The 13,281-nt window shown below is 32.8% G+C and overlaps 1 protein-coding gene across 1 annotated transcript; it reads right to left on the reverse strand.

The window, feature by feature from the left end:
• Positions 1–2,181: 2,181 nt before the first annotated feature.
• Positions 2,182–12,216, reverse strand: LOC143058673 (uncharacterized). Its single transcript, XM_076232136.1, has 7 exons — positions 11,421–12,216; positions 10,497–10,603; positions 7,703–8,971; positions 6,630–6,663; positions 5,666–5,943; positions 5,377–5,407; positions 2,182–2,598 (listed from the first exon to the last, which is right to left on the reverse strand). The coding sequence occupies exons 1-7, from the start codon at positions 12,100–12,102 to the stop codon at positions 2,318–2,320; spliced, it is 2,682 nt and encodes an 893-aa protein (XP_076088251.1). The 5' UTR covers positions 12,103–12,216; the 3' UTR covers positions 2,182–2,317.
• Positions 12,217–13,281: the final 1,065 nt, after the last annotated feature.

Genomic DNA, 13,281 nt, shown 5'->3' on the forward strand with positions numbered 1-13,281 from the left:
TTCTTTCGATACAATTCAATTTGAGTTGGTACCCAATTAAAATATCTAAACAACTATTTGTTTCCTTCTGTCTTTTTTTTATGCCATAGAGTTGTCGCTTTTATTCTACTTTTCAATTTAAAAGTCCCTTTGGTATCTTTGAAGACCGTACATTGACCTTAATATGTTCACATTTTTGTGCTTTGGGTCTAACAAATTGGCGGGAGATTTAAAGGAGACATTAAAAACTTTTTAAGTCGATGAGAACCTGACATTGCTCAAAACAAAAAATAAAAAGGCAACCAAGTCCAAAATCACTTCATAGAAAACATAAAATTGAGCATTACTCCGCTTATACCTTGAGTGATCTCAAGTGCCGTAGAAAAGTTAGCATACCTTAATCCACTTATGGCACCCATCATGTAGCACGTGGATAAAAAGATGCAAAAGATACCGAAGGGTCATTCAAACTCTTTTGTGGAGAACTGTTTCATTGGCAATCATACGACATTTTTTTTTATAATCATAAGTCGAAAATAAACTGACAATACAATGGACTAAAATGCAAAAGACCAACAGACAAACAACAGTCTCAAGACACAACATTGAAAAAAAACCTGAGTAACACGAACCCCAACAAAATCTAAGGGTAATTACAGGTGCTTTGGGAGTGTTGACAAATTCTGCACCACACGTGGGATCCGTCGTGTTACTCATGGTAGTAAAAGTATAAATCCGATGACAAATCTAACTCAGTAGGTCAAATTCGGGGAAAATGAGACTGAATTACAGTTACGATTATTAAAACGTTTCCGTTGTCATCTTTGAAAAAGATATTCCATAACGTTCAGTCACCCAGTGATGGCGTCCGTGAAGAGTATGATTGGATTATTTTAAGTAAACATTCTTACGGATCTATAACACAGCTATGCGTTTTGTCATGTCATTTTTGTTTTACAAAACAATGATTTGAGTTGAGTGTTCTGGTTTTGCATTTGTCGCATAATAAGGTACCAAGGAAAAATATTCCCTGTGTAGAGAAATTCCGATTGAAAATACAGCATCATTGGTAATCAATGGTGGTTTTTTCTAATTGAATTGACGCTCTTGCAATTTTTGTCTCTTAACATGTTGTAAACACTGATGCCATTGGTAGTAAAAGAGGGACGAAAGATACCAAAGGGACAGTCAAGCTCATAACTCTAAAATAAACTGACAACGCCATGGCAAAAAATGAAAAAGACAAACAGACAAAGAATAGTACACATGACACAACATAGAAAACTAAAGAATAAAACAACACGAACCACACCAAAAACTAGGGGTGATCTCAGGTGCCCCGGAAGGGTAAGCATATCCTGCTCCACATGTGGCACCCGTCGTGTTGCTTATGTAATAACAAATCCGGTAAATAGTCAATTTGGTAGGTTACATCCATGAAAGGGAAGGGGATTGTAGTTACGACGTAAGGAACATGTCCGATATCATTTGTGAAACGGTTATTCCATAACGGTCAACCAACTCGTGATGGCGTCCGTAAAATTTACGAAGGGATGATTTCAACTTCACCATTTGGAACTCTTGGTTTAAAAAAATTTAGTAAATTATATATTTTACAAAACCTGCATTTGTCTTATTTCAAATTAATAACATTATCATTCAGGTTATCAACAGATTTATTATCGGGGGTGTTTTTCTCACTAAAATACAAATTGCTTGCTGTATGCTTTTATTAAGTTAAAAAAACAATTATTCAATGAAAATTTATCAACATTTTGTTATGTACAAATGTACAATAATTACAATTCAAAACAAGAATGTGTCTAAAGTACACAGATGCCCCACTCGCACTATCATTTTCCATGTTCCATGGACCGTGAAATTGGGTAATAATCTAATTTGGCATTAAAATTAGAAAGATTATACTATAGGGAACATATGTACTAAGTTTCAAGTTGATTGGACTTCAATTTCATCAAAAACTACCTTGACCATAAACTTTAACCTGAAACTCCCACTTTCATTTTCTATGTTTAGTGGACCGTGAAAATTGGGTCAAAAGTCTAATTTGGCTTTAAAATTAGAAAGATCATATCATAAGCAATAAGTGTACTAAGTTTCAAGTTGATTAGACTGCAGCTTCATCAAAAACTACCTTGACCAAAAACTTTAACCTGAGCGGACGCACAGACGAACGGACAGTCGAACAAACGAACGAACGGAGCCACAGACCAGAAAACATAATGTGCCTCTACTATCGTAGGTGGGGCATAAAAAGCCCAAGGTAAAATGACATGGTACACATATCTGCATCAGTATGCCTGTTTCAGAATGTTATTCATCTTATCATGCTTATGCAGTTGATTTTTCCAATCCTATGCAAGGCTTTGATCAGTGACAAATTTGTTGATCTTGGGACTTTCTTTTGCTGCCAGATCCGTAAAATTTCCTTCGTCTGATTCAACAGCTTATCCTTGTGTTCGTACTGTATGTTCTGTATCTCAGACATGGTCAGCCCAAGTTCTACACCTAACTGCATACTGCTGTTTCCGATATGGTTTGATATACACTGCAATGTAGTAGAGGGTGGTACTTGAATCAGGATATCATCTGGAATTCCTAAAAAGGAGGTATATGCCCATGTAGATTATATGAACATTTATAAACAGATTATAAGGGAACTATCAGTAAATGTTATTTCTATCAATTGGTCCTTCACAAACAAAATCAAAAGTCTGACAAAACCCCTTATTATAGACGATTCTTTCCACGTCTCATTTTACTTAAATAACCCTTAATCTAGCTGTTAAGCCATATACTAAAAAATCAAAAATTGATGCGCACATTGGTGCTTATCATTGGGGGGAGGGGGAATAAGTAGTAGTACTTTAAAGGGTCTCTCTCATTTTTTTATAATTTTTTTTTTAACTACATAACAATTTTATTCATCAAATATTGCTTGTTACATAAACCATTTTTTTTTTATAATTTTTGACTCAAATTTGAATCATCGGAATTGTTTAGAATCCACGTTTAAAACTAATGGTTTTAACTGCATGTTGCCTTATTAAAGGACAGTATAAAGATATATTTAAAAAATATCTCTCCATTTTGGGCTCGTACATTGCCATGACCCACATTTTTGTTCAAAAGAAACAACGTTTATTAAATGAGGGTAGTTTTCTCTTATACAGTTGAGTTGAATGACATTATTTTTACTATTATAGTATGATTACACATTTATCATTACTGATACAAAATAACACATAGATGACAGGTAGGTAGCGATTTTAATCCTAGACACTTAGTCGTTTTTATCATTCCGTAGGGACTAAACTTGAGGTCGCCTAGTGGCCCAATGCGACACGATTTTCTCTTTGGGCGAATATAGTATTTTACTTTATGATCCTGATCACCTAGCTGGTGACTGTAAAATATTTTTAATGTATCCCATTCTACTTTTTCTCCTGCTATATAAACAAAAAACAATTCCTAAACGGAAACCTGATTGTCAATCAAAGTGGGAAAACTAAGTAGAGAATTTCCAGAAACCAGTAAGTTCATTTCAATAACCGATGCAAAGTCACGATTTGACATATACTCCTTCTCTAATCACGTATGTGTTTTTATCTCTCTTTTAAATCTTCTATGATTATTTTATTATTGGTTAGTGTTTTCGTCCAAAATGTCGAATCTGCATTTCTTCAGAGATGCATTCTAGTTGTCCATGGAGTCATTAAATGTCCGTATTTTACGATAACTTGTCCACGCTTCAATATTTACAAAATCCTCAATAAAAAAAAAAACTATAAATCTTGAATTACATATAAAAATATCTATTTTTTCTATCCAATCTTTAATGAAAAGTAATTGAATAATATATTAAATCAACTCTATCAGATGATGGATTGGATTTGAAATAGCATCAAGTAATTCATAGAAATAGCCATATAATATAAATAGGACAAGTACACACCCGTGATATCGCGGGTCCGTGACTGAATTAAAGTATATAACTATGCCTAAACCTTATTTTAGTAATTGGTATTGTCATCTGATAAGTCATGTCGATAATAAGATACACAGTTTTCTCTGCTTTCAAATCTTTCTGTTAAAACCCGTCGACCTGGAACTTATCAGTTATTGGAAATATTAATTATTTGTAAAACAAAAGGTCCTGGCTGTCCAGGAATGGAGTATTTTTTAATCAACAGCATTGTCCTATATTAGTTATCTTAGAAAGTCTTGCTGATTGCTGAATAAAACTACAATAGGGAACAATTTGACAATTATTGAATTTAGTAGTGTCAGTCCTTTGATTATGACCCGTGTATATAGCAAAATCCTAAATACACCGTTTGGTGGTGCGCCTGTCAAATGCGGAACGTACAGATAAGGTAATAGCTGAATATACTATTTGTATCGGTATCGGATTCGACCCGGAACTTGTTAATTATTGGCAATATTAATTATGCTGAAAACAAAAGGGTCTGGAGTGGTGTAATTTTTAATCTACACCATTGTCCTATATTAGTTATATATAGAGTTGAATTTTTTTATTTGTCGTTTTTACCCGATGACGGCTGACAAATTGGACCTCGTAATTTTAGTATTATAGATGTTCAAATTGAAGGGAGACAGTATTAGTGGGAAAATCAAATGTACTCAAATCAGTATTGTTAAATCTGAGATATATTTCTGTAATCCAAATAGTATTAAGTTCTTCTGATAAATATTCACCGGAATCGAAAACTACATAATTTTTATAGGATTACCTAACAAGGTTAGAACATTTAGCTTTATTTCATTAGTATACAAATTTCAACTGGTCCCCTGAAAATATTATGGGGACAAGTCGTAACCCTGGAGAAAAAACCAGTCACCTTTAGTCCCTGTTCCTCCTAAAGAACAATTACGACAACAAATTTACTGCAACATGAGAGATTTTCGACAATAAATGTCATGTCAGTGACGCCCGAGGTCAAAATAAATGTTGATTCAGTATTGAACAAGAATTGTCGATGAAAATAAGCTTAAAAGATTAAAAAAAAAAAACCATACGGCCATGACCAATCGTATACGAAACTCTCACTTCATGTTGAATCAACGTTAACTTCACGTTGTCAGTATTACCAACAGCTTTAACTGTAAAAAAAAAATTACTGCTAGGCAATTATGCTACAGACATAATCTTTTTAATTTGCAGGGTTTCTTTTTTAATGTGTAAATTTGTGATAATGGCATTACAATGTAAGTCTCTCGCAGTGTGCGTATAGTGTTCTTGAGAGAGAGAGATAGATAAAAAAACAAAAAACAACTAGACAATGAAGATATAGTAATTTTGCTGACGTTGCATCTTAGTTATATCTTATGTGATTAGTGGTATTAAAAACTTGCCTGATGTAACCGGAACTACATCTCTAAAAACCTGAAATCAGATATCAATAGTTAAAAAGAAAAGATATTAGAATGAATATAATTATTCTAATTGCAAGAATTTTTCTTGATCTATAATCAGAATTCAATCCTCTCCTGTCGAAAAAACGTAACAAATATTCATGGAGAAGTATTTTGTTTTACCCACTAAGGAGATAATCACCTGAATGTAACGAATAATGCACAATCTAATTGAATATCTTTACTTATACTTGTACTTCTCTTCAATTTAAGCTGCTATTTTCCATACCTGACAAAGTAGATGTTTATCCAGGTTGCATTTTCCTAAGGCATCAATAATATCTTGAAATGTAGGATTTTCCCTTCCTTCTTTCCATCTTATTAAAGAAGTGAATTTTAAATCGTCAGGATGAAGATGTTGGAACTGTTGACTGATATCTTCCCAAATACTGGTTTCCATCTTCAGTTCAATGAAGAGCTTACGACAACAATCATGCGTAAGTCTTGCCACCAATCTGCGTAAGTGTTTTTCTTCGGGACATTGCTCTATTTCTATTTCACCAAGACCTGTTGTGATATAATGAATTGTGAGCTAATGTTTCTTTTGTTTTGCGAAATAAGTGTAACATTTCAGAATGTGTTACATTTGAATATGTCTTAAAAAGATACGGTTTTCAGAAAAACAAAATCTTATTTCAAACATTATTTGATTTGAACGTGGTTTGATTTTGTTTTTTGTCCATGGATTTATGGAGTTTTGAACAGCGGTATACTACTGTTGCCTTTATTGAGTACATGACATTAATCTTTGATGTTTTGTGTTCGATTTCTTTTGATCTTTCAAATAAAGGTATAATAAATAGTCGTTCTGATGAATCAAAAAACATTGTTTAAATATATGTACATAAAATGCATTCACACATTGCTCTTACACTTAGAGATAACTGTTAATTGTCATATGCATTGATTGTCATTTCTTTATCAACTTTAAACGAAGAACTTGTAATCACTCCCGGTTTTGTTTGATTGGATTTTTTTGCTTAGTCTCAAGTATTCATTGCAGATTTTTTCGGATTTTTTCCCGACTTTTAATCGTTTACGGGGGGGGGGGACATTTGTAATGCTTTGCGGGTTTCTTTCCGACATATACATTTGGTTTCACTTCGGTATCTTCCGCCTATTTTATCTGGTCAATTTGTTTGGTAAACTTTTTATTTTCATATGGAAAAACGGGTTAAAGGTTTCAAACCTACCATTGCAAGACTCGTCACATCTCTCACAATAAATCTGTAAAATATTGAAAAGAGAAGGTTAGAAATATAAACTTATCATAGGTACTAGACTTATGTTTTAAATACAAGACGTGCATTTCCTTTACACAAAATTCAGCAGTTATGCTTATATCAAAATAGCTTGGTAGTCAAATACACCAAAGAACTTTTTTGAGCACACTCACAGACCACACATCCCTACATTATCAATCGGCAAACAAAATCTAACATGTTTCCTAATTATAAAGACTGCTATAAAGGTCAGCTAATAAAATAAATGGTGAATGTGCACATCTACATACTATGTCCTTAGTTTCTACAGAGTTTCATGACATTTTATTATGTGGTTTCAGAGCATCAATGTTGCAGTTGCAAATTTAGAAAAAACTTCTTAGGAGCATAACTCATAGGAAAAAATTAATCATTATTTCCTGTCGATAATTGTTGGTTATCACAACGGGATTGATTTTTCGCTTAATCCGATACGGCGAAAGTGAGAAAAGCAATTGAGTTAAAATGACCAACGATGATCGGTTTATCACTAATTAGCCAATGACGACGTTGATCTTTACATTGACAACTAGACAACGGCACGTGCGATCCTTAGTTTCTAGCGATAAATTTATACATCATTGTACTGTGTTGAGAAATGAAATGATGGACCAGTAAGATCAGAGGACAGTTTTGTAAAAAAGCGAGTAACATATCTACCTAGTATGTTCTAATTATCTACAGCATTTCATGAAATTCTGTTGTGTAGGTTCAGAGTATTTACGATGACAAACTGTTGCATAAGGAGAAGGAATAAATGCATGTATTCCGTAAACAGGAAATGGATCCGCGATGAATCCGTTAAGGAATCACACAAAATTTAGCTCATATAAAGCGTGTTATTTAATTGAAGGGAGCTCTTCTGTGAAGTTCCTGAGAAAAAGTGCGATGTCAATAGTTTATTAGACGCGGCCAACAGTAGGAATTAAACGTGGACGGACGTAAAACAGTATAGATTCATCCACTCTATCAGAGCTTAGGTAAAACATAGAAAAAATACGTACTTTTTCAGAAAACCACAATCTAAGACAATTGACATCATGACTCTGGTTGTGGCAGCTGCACCGCCATCCTTGATCCTGACCGGATGCTGGCATATCTTTAGGTTGGAAGAAGCATAAAGTTTTTTGGCAATGAACACCAAACTCGATATTAAATGGCATGACCATATGAGACTTCTGTTGCAATATATTGCTGTCCTCCGAAAGCGTGGAATAAAATTCAGAAATTCTGTAAACTGCTGCAGTCAAACATTCTTGCACGGAAGATGCTAGTGTTGGTACAATATGTTCCTTCCTCTCTGAATGAATAAGATAAACTACCACTCTATTTTGCATTGCCTGAACTGCAACATCGTGACTTTTATCCACTTCTACAACGGCAAGATCGCTGAATAACATTCTCTTTTTTCCTTTGTAATTTTTTACACCCCACATGGTGACGAACGACCCTAGAAATCTATATGTCAGCGCTGGAGGAATCACTTCTTCAATGAATGAATATGACATAATAATAGACGTTTTTGAAGTACAAAATTTTTTCATGTACTTGGTTTTATTATGCCTTGTTATCATACATGGAACAAGAAACCTTGACACGCGTTCGATGTTGTGATGTAGATCCTCATTTTCAGTTTGTGGAGCAACTAAAACGTCGAGATGAACCAAAACCTCAATCATAAATACTTTATATGGAAGAATTTGTTTAAACGAAACCTGGTTCCATATTGAATAGATATCCCATCGATCAATAAATCCTGTATCCCTCAAAGTTTGCAGGACACGAGAAAACCGTTTTCCTTTAATCCAAAACTGTTTTTCTGTGACAATTGATCGAAGTACTTCAACTAGGTAAGCTGGTTTAATGATAACATAGTTACGAAGCGTTGTCGTATTAAAGTAAAGTAGTTTTCCAAGAGAGTGCTGAACTCTGAGGAATGTCTCCAACTGCTTTTCGGTAAGTACCATTGGTTCATTTTGTGAATTTAACATTTTTAGCTTTGCTTTTGACATAATATTTACGCCGTTTTCTACCTCCATTAAAAGCTGCAATTCTAATGGAACCCATGTTGTTGGCATTAGTTCGCCCCATCGAGGATGTTCAACAGCTCTGTTCATCAGACGCATTCGGAGAGCTTCAATTTCGGGGTCGATTTCATTTATAGCATTAATGAATAGAAGTGGATTGAATTCAAGATGTGCCCGACCTGCATGCGATTTAAATAAATCCTCGATTTGATCCATAAGTTTATTTCTGTGTGATTCAAGTTTTTTCTGAAGTATTGAATAAAAGAAAAATGTATTTATATTCGTTGTTAAAAAAATATTCACAAATTTTACAATGTTTTATTAAGTTATATGTTTTAAATGTTAAAGACTGCTGTTCCCCTATGTTTGACATATTATCTATTACGTCTGTTTTGCGTTCATACATCATTGTCAATATATTGAAATTTTATGCGACTGTTATACAAGTGAGAAGTTTAGCCATACTGAGTTTTAAAAGCAGGTTTATAAATATACCATTGTCTACATTAACAAATGACTGTACTAAGTCAGGAATATGAAAGTTGTTATCCATTCGTTTTGGTGCGTTTGAGCTTATGATTTTGCAATTTTACTACGGACTTCTCATTTAGAATTTTAGAGTTTGGTATTTTTTTATTTTACTTTTTGTTATTTCCCCTTTTTGGTAATAATACTTTACAGTTAGAGGAGTAAACGATGCAAACATTGATATACAGTACTTATATCATGTTTATCTTATGAACAACCAATTGTATTTTGTTTTATTCGATTATTCATTCGATTATTTATTTATTTTTTAATTTACAAACCGTACTATCATTTTCATGATATTACAGTTAATCCAGAAATATATAATCATATATAAATTCAAATATACCAATATAAAGTTTAGGAGATTCTAGTTGGAAATATATCTAAATTTAATATTTGGAACGTTCACAAAATTTACAGTTATATTCCTACTAATCTGATAAATATTAACATTGTAATCTTTAAAGAGGCATTAGCTGTCAAATTCATGCAAACCAATTTGACTCAAATTCTCATATTTACTTTTTAACCATGAAAAAACATTTATCAAAATAATAGAAAGTCTAAAAAAAACAATTTACAGGACATAAGCTCGATAATATGTAGTTTCGTTTCGTGTGTTATTTAGTCGTGACGCCATCTAATTTACTATCGAGTAGACCTCCGAAGATCTGCGATGGTCATATAAACGATATAAACATAAATAAAGATATAAATACAAATTCAAATACAAAGTGAACACGTACAAATTTGATTTTCTAGGTCTGTTTAATTTCATATTATAGATTGATATTTACTTGTACGTGCATGGCAAGCGTTATCCATTTCTAGGTAAGAGGTTGAATTGAAGTTTAGACGAATATAATTCATTATCAATGCTTCTTCTAAAATTGACAAAATTGAAACATACTGGCTGCTCGTAGCTAGTGCCCCTTTACATTTTTATTAATTGTAACACACTGGCGTCAAACTTAAACAAGATTATGCAATAAAGAAATGATTCACACGGATTCTATCCTCAATACTTAAAATATTAAAAGAATTAAAAAAGACAAAAAGATGTAGTATAAATTGAAAACGTAACATTTATCCACATGAAAACTGGACGTAGAAGTAAGCAAATTAAGGCCTAGATCACTGTAAGGCCTTATATAGTGAGTAAATGACCAATTTAATAATTAAATTAAGGCTGTAATAGTACTATTAAATACAGATTTCAACATCATCCGGTAAAAAATACCTCTGAAATTTTATCCTTGTGCGTAGCTACAAAAAGTATTCTTGGAAATCCTTCGTCTAATCTTTTGGAATATGTTAATATGGAATTCACCCAGTGAATAAGATAAACTGAAAAGAACAGAAATATGACACATGTATAAGCACCTTTTGGTTATATATAAATGGTGATTCTAGATATAACAAAAGTTCAAAACAACAGATTCACAAACACTGAAAACCATGTTTAAATGAGCCCTTTGTTTCGTCTTTCAACAAAAATCCTAAAGTATCTATACTCAACATGTTAAACGGCAACTAACACATGCAAAGCAGTAATTATTGCCCTTTCATCATATTGTCTGATGGACATTCTCTTAGTTTGTGTATTCTAAAAGAATTCAAGAATATGTATATCGGGTATATCATATTTTCAATGTTTTTTTTTTTATTCTACAAACTATAAATACATTTATAAACCTGAGACTCCAATATAATCCGAATTTATATTGGTAAAGGGTTGATACGATGAGTAATATAAAAAAAATCCATTCCATATTCTCTATATATTTTGTGTAAGAATAAATTTTAGAGACCTGCTACCAATGTTCAAATTTGAAAAGGCTATATCTATTTTTGTTTGTTTTTTTAAACATGTTCAAGCAATTATTAGCAACAAGATTTTCACAAAAATTTAAACTACTCTCCATTTCATCATGGTGAAACATCTCTTTTATTCGATAACATTTCCGTGTGAATTTATATAATATTATACATTAATTAGGTTGTAAAAAGAGTTGACGGCGATTTAACTAGTTAGTAACAATTTACTGTAAGCGAAATCTGTAAATAAGTCTTTTGTTGGAGTATTATTGAAATCCTTTCATTGACATAAAGAACAAGGAAACAAAAGTTAAAAGAGCTAATAAAAGACAAAACTAAAACAAACCTGCCACTGTAGGTTTACCAAAATGTCCTGGTAAAAAAGCTAAATCTCTTCTCGTCTTATGTAGACCAATGCTACCATTAAATATCAATACAAAAATCCCTCTGCTTGTTATAAAGAGTTGATGGGTCATATAATAGTCTTTCTGTCCACCAAAATCCCAGATATCTATAGGTATTACAGTTTGTTTATACTTCCCATCTGCGATAGCTTGGACCACCAGTTGGTGAATATTTTTGTGTGACAATTCACTTGTTATCTTTTCCATTAATTTTTCTTTATATTGGACAAACTCTGATGTATTTGAAGAAGAAGACAACCTCTTTTTCTCAGTTGAAACACGTGACACACTGTGGTTGATTGGTGCTTCTCGAAAATCATTTGGATCATTGTCAGAAAGATGTATAATGGGTAGTGTTCTGGTTTGACTTGTAGCCGTTGACAAACTACTTGCCGAAGTAGGAACTCCTATAAAACTACCTTTCACAGCATCAGGAACCTTTAGCATATATTTTTCTTTAGCAGAATTATCCTGCACATTGATATCCAAATTACTAATATTTGATTCTTCTAAAGAATTATATGAAGAAGCATTAAACTTAGATTCTTCGTTTGAATGATAGAAAGCATTGTGGTAGACTGGTAATTCCCCGAAATTCTTTGATTTATTGTCTACAGCTTGCATATGGGAAGCACTAATGTCGACTGGTAATCTTGCATATTTCTTTTGTTCATTGTCTACGGCATGGGAAGCACTGCAATCAACTGACAATCCTCCGAAATCTAATTGTGAATTGTCGATCAGATTGGTAGCGTTGCAGTCGAATGGCAATCCCCCGAAATTATTTGGTTCTTCGTCTAAGACATCGGAAGTATTGATTTTGTCGATAGGTAATCCTCTATATTCCTTTTTTTCATTGTTTAAATCATCGGAAGCATTTTGATTGACTGGTAAACCTCCAAAATCGTTTCGTTCAATAATTTTCGAAGCAACATAACATTCGTGGACAGTGCTGTCTATATCAACGGGTGATGTGATTGGTTGGGTATCCTACCAACAACTTGTGTTACAAGGGAAATCAGATATATTGTTTTTATCATCTTGAAAATGTTGAATATCGCTTTTCAAAATTGGGGTGTCAAATGATTTGTTTAAAACAACCGGGTTCATGTGACTTATTTTATCTTCAAATTCCATGTCCACTTTAGTAACATGTTTTTTACATCTTTCTATTGTAGATACCAATGTTAAATCAGTTTGTGAAGTATGGAAATGAGACACTGGCGCCTCTATATTTTCTGGTTTAGAAATGGACATTAGCATACTCGTCAGAACTTCCTTAATAGCATCACCTGCAATCAAATATCTTAAATACACTAGTGTTTATTTTCAATCGAAACCCCTAATTTGACACGTAATACCATTAAAAGACTTCCTAATACTGATTAATACATGATTATGCCACAACTATGAAATAAAGAATTATATCAAATCTGTGTGTGCTTTCTTATGTATTGACAAGACGTTTTCACGGGAAGCACGTGCTATCATTAATGCTGTATTTTATTGAAAAATATCAATCTAATACGGGAATGCGTCACGATTGCTGTCAACAAACGAATAGTATAGATCTTAAGGAAACATACACATGAAACATGTAATGTAACTATTGATAGATCTACATGATAATTAATATGGGTAAAATTTGTCAATGTCTTGGAACATTTGTGTGTTTTAAACTAAATATTGTATAAATGTTTGTACATGTTGTATCATAATACAATACAATATGATTGTAAATTGTTAATAATTGATATGATTGTAATTGAGACAACTTTCACTAAATGACACAGAAATTAACTA

This window comes from Mytilus galloprovincialis, chromosome 14, assembly GCF_965363235.1.
Source record: "Mytilus galloprovincialis chromosome 14, xbMytGall1.hap1.1, whole genome shotgun sequence".
NCBI classification, from domain to species: domain Eukaryota; kingdom Metazoa; phylum Mollusca; class Bivalvia; order Mytilida; family Mytilidae; genus Mytilus; species Mytilus galloprovincialis.